Consider the following 8,457-nt stretch of genomic DNA (forward strand, 5'->3'; position numbering starts at 1 on the left):
GGGGAGGCATCCTGACCATGGTTCTTCAGGCGGTTACAAGATCCATGGCTTCTGGTTCATGCAGCCCAGAACCCTCACCCTGAGGAGGGGAAGGAAACATTGCTTCCGAGGAGGTGGGATGCTAGGAGAGGCTGTGTCCCTAGCCGGCATCTTGTCTCTCCCCTCCCCCTGCCTTCTGGTCCCAGGCTGGAGGCAGCCAACCGGGAGCCGGGACATGGGAGGACCAGGGATTCGCATCCTGCATCCTGATCCAGGTCTCATCCCTTGCCTTTTGCAGCTTCCCCTTCCCTCTTCTTGGGAGGGGGAGGCAGTTCTGAGGAAGAGGCGAGGACACTGGAAGCCGGAACCTAAATGTGACTCTCAGCCCAGCTCTACGTCCTTGGCCAGGTCACACAGCTTCTCTGAGACTGACTAAAGTGGGGATAAACCCCCACTTCGCGGGTCACTGAAAGTCCTCTGTCCTTGGGTCTAACCCTCCGATTGAAGACAGCCTCTTTGTCTCCTGAATCTCCTTTCTCCAGGCTCAGGTGGGACCCACCTCTCCCGGGGTTCCAGTTGGCTGTCCCAGTATTAGATGCCCTGATGGGAAAGGGGCTTTTGGTCCCAGTATCAATGTTTAACCGGATGTGCAGGTCAATATTTACCAGAAGAGAAGGCAACTGGAACAGTGGTTGGCTGAGAGCAAAGGTCCTGGTGGGAGGGGCAGGCTCGGCTGGGCTGCCTGGAGCCGGGGCAGAGCGTGGGAGCACCAAGCGGGGCCGGAGGGACGTTGTGTACAGCAGTGAGGAGCCTGCAGAGGTAAGGGCGGGGGGGTGCCTTGGCCTGGAGCTGCCCACCTTGCTGAGGGTCTGGACTGAGTTTATTCAGGAGGTTTGTGACTCCCCAGCCTCCTGAGATGATGAGGAGCCAAGGTTGGGGCTTTCAGGGGGAGTCTCTTTGGGAAGTGAAAAATCAGAGGTCTTTTTCTTGGCAGGAAGATTAAAAAACCCAGGTTGGAGATTGGGGCCCTGGCCAAGGGTCCTTGTGTGGGATGTGGAGGGGGCCAGGGGTGAGAGAAGGACATTTGAGATGGGGGCGGGGTGGGGGTGTGTGCGAGACCCGCTCTGGGGCCAGACCAAGACCTGCCCATCCCCACCAGTCATCCTGGCTTCCCGGAGTCAGCTTGGGACTAGAGCGGGGGCTGAGGCCTGTGTTTTCCGTAAGTCCAAAGGTGGCTCTGGCCACAGTCATTCATTGGGCTCTGCCGTTGGGTCAATAAGGCCAGTCTCTGGCCCAGCTCACCCCCCCTGCTGAGACCACAGGCCTGCCCACCCTTGTGGATAAGACCAGGCCAGCCAGAAAGGGGGGTTGGATAGGAGCTCTGGGGAGGGAATTCCAGTACAGAGCAGGCTTCAGGACAGGCCTCCCAGAAGAGGGGCCTGGGGAGGCTGACAAGAGCCATCGCTGCGTGCCGGCCTGTGCAGTCAGGGCTCACCAAGACCGAACTAGGTTGGTCTCCACAATTCATGTGGGAGGAGGAAGGGGCTTTTGCCACCATTTTACAAGATAAAGCAGAGCCCAGAGAGTTTAAGGGACACGTCCTGGGTCCTCTGCCAAGAGGCGAAGCCTGGATTCAAACCCAGGTCTGACTCACAACTCCCAGCCTTGAGGAATGGGGACTTTTTCTGTTTGGGTAATATTTTCCGCCATGAACCAAAACACTTTCAGGGCATACAGTGTAAAAAACCAGAAAACACAAAAGGGGAAAAAAGCAATTCAGGAGAGAGTTGGAGCAATTCGCAGCTCAGAGAGGCACACCGTGGGCGTGGGTACTGCAGCTGGCGTTGTCCCCTCTGCAGTGATGGCTCAGGGCTCCAGCTGCCCATGAGCCCGTGGGTGGGATTCCTCGGCGGGTGTGGGGGGGAGGCAGGAACAGAGCCTTCCCGTCCCGCACAGGAACATGGCGCTGCTCTGGGGGCTCCTGGTGCTCAGCCTCTCCTGCCTGCCAAGCCCGTGCTCAGCGGTGAGCCTGGGTCGAGGTCTGGGTGGGACAGGGCAGCAGTTTTGGGAGAGGTCGAGGGTCTTGGGGAAAGAGTCGGTGGGGGGGGCGCGCTGGGTTGAGGGAGGTCTTGGCTTCAGGGGTTCCCTCTCCTCTCCCTCTCCCTCTCTCAGCAGTTCTCTCCTGTGAGCGCCATGGAGCCCTTGGGTCTGCAGGTACTGGGGAATGACAGGCAGGCTGGGGAGGAAGGTCCCCAGGGGCCTCCCCTGTGGCTGGTGCAGGGTGGGGGGCTGCGGGAAGGGCTGCTCTCCATCTGCTTCCTCCTTCCTTCAGCTAATGGGCGGGCAGGCCCAGGAGAAGCTGCCCCCACTTTCCCTCCTCAAGCTGGGCAACCAGGTACAACCAGGTGGGGCTGGGGAAGAGTGGGCGGGACCCACGGGAGGAAGGCAGATCCGAAGGGCAAAGAAACGGGGAGGGGAGGGTGGCAGTGAGGCTGAGGCCTGAAGGGAGAGGATGGGAGGGACCAGAGGGAAGGACCTAGCCCCCAAAATGCCATTGCCCATGTCTGGACCGAGACAAGGCCATGCTGTCCCCAGGGGCTTTGAAGGAAATCTTCAATACAGAGGTGACCCCTTGACCCCATTGCTCCCCCCTCCCCATCTGTCCCTGCAGGAGCCAGGTGGCCAGATTGCCCCAAAGAAGGCCCCAGGAGACTGCAAGGCGTCCCCAACCCCGGAGCAGACACGCAGGCTGGCCCAGGCCATGATGACCTTCACCACAGACCTCTTCTCCCTGGTGGCCCAAAGCTCCACCAGGCCCAACCTCATCCTGTCGCCTCTGAGTGTGGCCCTGGCACTGTCTCACGTGGCACTAGGTACTGGGGCAGCAGACCAGGAGAGCTGGGAGGCCAGTAGGAATCCGCCTCCTTCCCCAAAGCTTACTAGCGGGCGCTTCCTCCATCAGGGTCTCTTGAAAGTTTGTTAAAAACACAGATTCCTGTCTCCGTGAATCAGAGTCTCAGGGACTGGGCCCAGGATGGGCCTCTGGTGATTTTTATGCAAGAGTCTGGCAGTTCCAACGTCTCTTTTGGACTGGAGGGTCTCACGGTGGGACAGAGTCCAGAGAGGGAAGGTGATGAGATGAGGTCACCCAGACTAGCAGCAGCAGAGATGGAAGTAAAACTTGGGTGTCCTGACCCTCAGGAGGTGGGAGGAGACAGTGTGGTCTCATGGGCATACTCATTGTCGGTATGCAAGGGGGACAGGAGCACTTCCCTGGTGGTCTAGCACTTAAGACTCTGCGCTTCCACTGCAGGGGACATGGGTTCAATCCCTGGTCTGGGAACTAAGATCCTGCAATGCTGCAAGGCACAGCTCCCTGCCCCCCTGCCCCCCACAAAAAAAGATTAGGAAAAGACGTGGGGGTGGGAATGCCCACTGCTGCTGTGTCCTCCCCGCTCAGGTGCTCAGAACCAAACGCTGCAAAGGCTGAAACAGGTGCTGCACGCAGACTCAGGGCCCTGCCTCCCCCACCTGCTCAGCCACCTCTGCCAGGAACTGGGGCCTGGGGCTTTCCGGTTGGCTGCCAGAATGTACCTGCAGAAAGGTAGGTTGGGTGATGGCAGACACTCCCTAGATAGCTAAGTAGTGCTCTGGGGTGGACAGGGTGAGGGAGACGGGCATGGGCTCAGGCGGTTGGTCGGAACACTGGTGGCTCTGGAGCCCAAGTCCTGGCAACAGCTTGCGCTCCCTTCTGTGTAGGATTTCCCATCAAAGAGGACTTCCTGAAACAATCAGAACAGCTATTTGGTTCAAAGCCCATGAGCCTGACGGGAAGGAAGGGGGAGGACCTGGCAAACATCAACCAATGGGTGAAGGAGGCCACGGAGGGGAAGATCGAGGATTTCCTCTCAGATCTGCCAGATGACACAGTGTTGCTTCTTCTCAATGCCATCCATTTCCAGGGTGAGCTCCTCCCCTACTTGGGTCCCTGCCTGCAGCCCCTACCCCTGCCCTGTAGGCAGGGCTAGGCTGGGAGGCGGCGGGGAGGGTAGGAGACAGGTCACAGTGTTGCTGGGAGGAGGCCCCGGAGCTGGATGGGACTTTCGCGGAGAGTTCCCCGGGAGGAGCGCATGGCAACCCACTCCAGTGTTCTTGCCTGGAGAATCCCCACGGACAGAGGAGCCTGGCAGGCTACAGTCCATGAAGTCGAAAAGAGTCAGACACGACTGAGCGACTAAGCACAGCACAGCCTAGGAGTAGTAGTCATAGTAGCAGCGTCAGTCATGTCCAGCTCTTCGTGACAGCGTGGACGGTAGCCCGCCAGGCTCCTCTGTCCATGGGATTCTCCAGGCAAGAATACTGTCTTCAGAGGATCTTCCCAATCCGGGAATTGAACCCGGGTCTTCTGCATTGCAGGCAGATTCTTTACCGTCTGAACTATAGGGAAGTCCTCCCTAGGAGGAAATGAAGTCTAAAAAAACCTGGGGTGATGGGGGTATGTTCCTGGGAGCAGAGCAGGGTAGGGGGAATGGAAGCCCAGATTCTGCAATTGCTCCAGAGAAGACACCTCAGATCACCTGGGTATCGCCTGGCACACCACTGCCTGGTGCCTAACCCTCCACCTTTTGTCCCTTTAATGGGTTCTGGGTGGAACGGAGAAGAAGCTGGTAGTGTAGACCTACCTTGGTCCCAGTCTAAACAGCCCTGCCCTCTGTTGGATGCAGGCTTCTGGAGGAGCAAGTTCGACCCGAACCTCACACAGAGAGGCACTTTCCACCTGGACGAGCAGTTCACGGTGCCGGTGGACATGATGCAAGCCCTCACATATCCACTGCACTGGTTCCTGCTGGAGCAGCCTGAGATCCAGGTTACCCTTGACTAGTCGCTCAGGCCGGGCCTGGGTGCTGGGAGGTGGGGAAGGAACTGTGCAGCTGTGGGCCACCATAGGCCTCAACAGTGCACCCCACCTTCCTTGCAGTCTTGTCACTGGGGCAGGTGGCTCTGAAAAGTCTCTCTGGGCCCTCACCCAGAGGGACTGAGGCTTGAGTCTCTTTGAGGTTCATTCATTGGGCATTAGCTGTGTGCAGACTCTGTCCCAGGCACTGTGGTTCAGTGGAGAACAAGGAAAACCAAATCCACAGAAGACGCACAGTGCATGAGCAAACACAGATCAACAGGATAATTTCAAAGAGTCGGGGGAGGTATTTTAGCTAGAGTGGTCAGAGAGCTTTCTTTGAGGAAGGGACACTGTTGAGACCCCTTTGGCTGTGGGGATTCATTTCAAGGACCTGTGGGTTGTGGGGCAGCACAGGGCCTCAGCAACCCGAAGCCTTTGAGATGCGACTTGAGCTCTCACGCATGCTCCTTAGAAGGGAGGGTCTGATTGGGAAGGCTTCGTCAGCTTCCTGATGGAGCATTCTGATTAGAGAGAGTGCTATGCCTGGCTATCTCAGGTGCAGCCTCCCTTGCTTCTAGCCTAAACATGGTCCCCTTGGCCTGAGCGAGCACTGGTCCCTGGGCCAGCCAACTGAGATGGCAGTGTTGGTTAATTTCACAAGGCCACGACTGAGAGGGGCTGTGGGCAAGATGGGCCCCCTGGAACAGTGTTCCGGCTTCTCTCCAGTTTACCCTGACACATGGACCGTGTGGTTCACCTCCCCACCAGTGCCTTTCCTGCTGTCCTCCCCACCAGGCTGTGTCCTGCCCACACTTCCTTCACCCTTTAATTTTTCAAATTTTTTGTCTGTGCTACTTGGCATTTGGAATCTCAGTTCCTCAACCAGGCATTGAACCTTTGTACTGGAAGCACGAAGTCTTAACCACTGGACCACTAGGGAAGTCCCTTCCTTCATCCTTTAGTCTCCATCCTTTGCCCTCCTTGGCCCTCCTTTTCCTCGCGCCCTCTGCAGGCCGGCCCAGGCAGCCAGATGCTGGCACTCCCCCTCCCACCAAAGGGGTCCTGCCCCCTGGGTGCTCTGCCTGGAGCCCGAGGAATCACATCCACTAGGGCCTGTGGAGCCCACTGGTTTTCACCCTTCTTGAGCTGCAGAAACTCCCATTCACATGAAATCTTACCCCAAATCACAGTATAAATAGGCAGCCAGGCAAGTCACTGTTGGAGGAGAAAGGAATAGAGAGGGTACCACCCTCCACCAGGGAAACCTGGTCCATTGCACACAGGGAGGAAGTGAGAGGTGGACACCGGGAGTTCCTCATCCCGAGTCATGGGTTGGCTGGCACCAGAGGAAGAGAGAAAACCACCATTTACTGAGCGAGCACTGCCTATGTGCAAACACTCTGCTAGAAGCTTTAACAGTGTATCTCTTTCCGTCACATGTCAATGGGCAGTGTGGGCAGGTAGTGTTACTCTGCCCATGAGGAAGTGGAGGCTCATGGAGGGAGGGCCCCCGAGGGCCCCCCTCCCCCGACACACCTGTGAAGGATGGGCTGTCTCATAAGGGATGCTGGCCCAGCCCCCACCTGGGCCTGGGTGCTTCTGGCCCTCATGGTGTCTCCTTCTCCTGTCTGTAGGTGGCTCATTTCCCCTTTAAGAACAACATGAGCTTCGTGGTCCTGATGCCCACCAGCTTTGAGTGGAATGTGTCCCAGGTGCTGGCCAACCTGACCTGGGACATTCTGCACCAGCCCTCGCTGCGGGAGAGGCCCACCAAGGTCCAGCTGCCTAAGCTGCGTCTCAAATACCAACTGGACCTGGTGGCCACCCTCAGCCAGCTGGGTAAGGAGGCTGGGCATGGGACAGCCCCCCTCTCAGGCTAGGTGGGGCGGGTGAGGAGAAAGCTTCCAGCTGGCGGGTTAGAGTCAGAGCTAGCCTTGTATCCTGGCCTTTTCTGGGGCTTAGGGAGGTGAGAGCATTTGGCTCCTCTGTCCTGGGGAGGGGTGGGTGGCCCGGCCCTTGAGGACCTGCTCTACCCAAGACTGAGCTCTGTAAAGAATCCTGAGTGGAGAGCCAGAGTGGCACAGGAGCCTCCCTGGCTCCCCTGCAAGAGGCCATGGCAAGCCCACCACGTACAAGGAGCTCAGTCTTATGGGGTGGGCAGATGAGGAGTCAGGTACTTACAATTCAGCATAAGTGTTAAGATAGAAGGCTTCTCTCCAGTTCACCTGGGAGAACATCAAAAAGGCACCAGGCACCTGTCTGGACTTTGGGGTAGGGAATCAGGGAAGGCTTCCTGGAGGAAGGGGCCTTTAAGCTGATACATGAAGGTTAAATAGGAGTTAACTAGCCCTCTGTGAGTTCAAGGTGCTCCCTAACCAGGATGCCAGACACCCTCCCAGGCAGGTCCAGGCAGCCTGTGGGGCAGAAGGCAGCTCTGACCAGCCATCTGCTGCCCCGGGGCAGGCCTGCAGGAGTTATTCCAGGCCCCGGACCTGCGTGGGATCTCTGACGAGAGGCTGGTGGTGTCCAGCGTGCAGCATCAGTCGGCGCTGGAGCTCAGCGAGGCCGGCGTGGAGGCGGCCGCGGCAACCAGCACGGCCATGTCCCGCATGTCCCTGTCCTCCTTCATCGTGAACCGCCCCTTCCTCTTCTTCATCCTCGAGGACAGCACGAGCCTGCCCCTCTTCGTGGGCAGTGTGAGGAACCCCAACCCTGGCGCGCAGCCGGAACGCAAGGAGCAGCAGGACTCCCCCGACGGCAGGGACTCTTTCCAGGATCACAAAGGCCTCCCCCGTGGAGACAAGCCCTTCGACCCAGACTTGAAACTTGGGCCCCCCTCGGAAGAGGATTACCCTCAGCCCAGCAGCCCCAAGTGAGGGGCTGTGGCCTCTAGCAACCCGAGTCCCTGCTTGGACCAACCTCTCAACTCGTGTGACTCTTTCCAAAAACAGCTTTGTGGGATTGGGGCTGGGGGCCTGGGGAGGGCAGTCTGGGAGAAGGGAGGAAGGGAGCCATTCTCTTGTCTCCTCTTGGGGAGTTTGGGGTGGGGTAGCGCTGGGAGGAGGGTAGGCGTCAGGGAACCATGGGCCTCGGTCCCACATCGCTTCTTCCAACGGGGCCCGGAGGGTGTCCTGGTTTGGGGCTCAGACAGAGGGGCAGTGGTGGATCGTTTTGTTGGGAAGGTAGGTAGTTTATTCCCTAGGGCAGCTGTGCGCCTCCACACCTGTTTATCAGAGAGGGAGGGGCAGGGAGGAGGGGACACCCTGGCCAAGGAGAGGGGGCAGCCGTCTTGAGGTTGCACAACACGGGTGGAGGTTGAGCTCCCCGCACCACTGCCTCTGTCCGACCTGAGCTGCCCAGGGCCCGCCAGCCTCCCGCCCACTGTCACCTCGGTCTCCCTGCTGGTCCTTGGAGGTCCCAACACTGCCAAGACTCCTTCCTTCTCCCCTCTGCCCCCTCTGCGCGGCATCTCAGCGGCTGAGAGGGTGGGGGAAGTGGGGGGCATTAGCTCTCGAAGGCTCTTTTGTAAAGTTTTTGTAGTGATTTTTACACCACCTGAATAAAGAATGAATGGGCCTGTC

The 8,457-nt window shown here is 58.5% G+C and overlaps 1 protein-coding gene across 2 annotated transcripts; it reads left to right on the plus strand.

Annotated features, from left to right (window-relative positions):
• The first annotated feature begins 685 nt into the window (after positions 1-685).
• On the plus strand, positions 686-8,457 carry SERPINF2 (serpin family F member 2). 2 transcript variants are annotated; one of them, XM_061143066.1, is made up of 10 exons: positions 686-798; positions 1,936-2,002; positions 2,152-2,193; positions 2,312-2,374; positions 2,651-2,852; positions 3,440-3,583; positions 3,739-3,942; positions 4,704-4,846; positions 6,511-6,715; positions 7,340-8,457. In XM_061143066.1, the coding sequence occupies exons 2-10, from the start codon at positions 1,940-1,942 to the stop codon at positions 7,750-7,752; spliced, it is 1,479 nt and encodes a 492-aa protein (XP_060999049.1). In that variant the 5' UTR covers positions 686-798; positions 1,936-1,939; the 3' UTR covers positions 7,753-8,457. The 2 variants fall into 2 exon arrangements, with proteins under 2 accessions (XP_060999049.1, XP_060999050.1); XM_061143067.1 differs by having other exon boundaries at positions 2,155-2,193.

Source organism: Dama dama, chromosome 5 (assembly GCF_033118175.1).
Source record: "Dama dama isolate Ldn47 chromosome 5, ASM3311817v1, whole genome shotgun sequence".
NCBI classification, from domain to species: Eukaryota; Metazoa; Chordata; class Mammalia; order Artiodactyla; family Cervidae; genus Dama; species Dama dama.

Bases quoted from the DNA above. Each gene is read 5' to 3' on its own strand.
- SERPINF2 (XM_061143066.1), top strand. From the start codon at position 1,940: ATGGCGCTGCTCTGGGGGCTCCTGGTGCTCAGCCTCTCCTGCCTGCCA. The intron at 2,003-2,151 runs GTGAGCCTGGGT...TCCCTCTCTCAG, and splicing joins TGCCAAGCCCGTGCTCAGCG to CAGTTCTCTCCTGTGAGCGC. The intron at 3,584-3,738 runs GTAGGTTGGGTG...CCTTCTGTGTAG, and splicing joins CAGAATGTACCTGCAGAAAG to GATTTCCCATCAAAGAGGAC.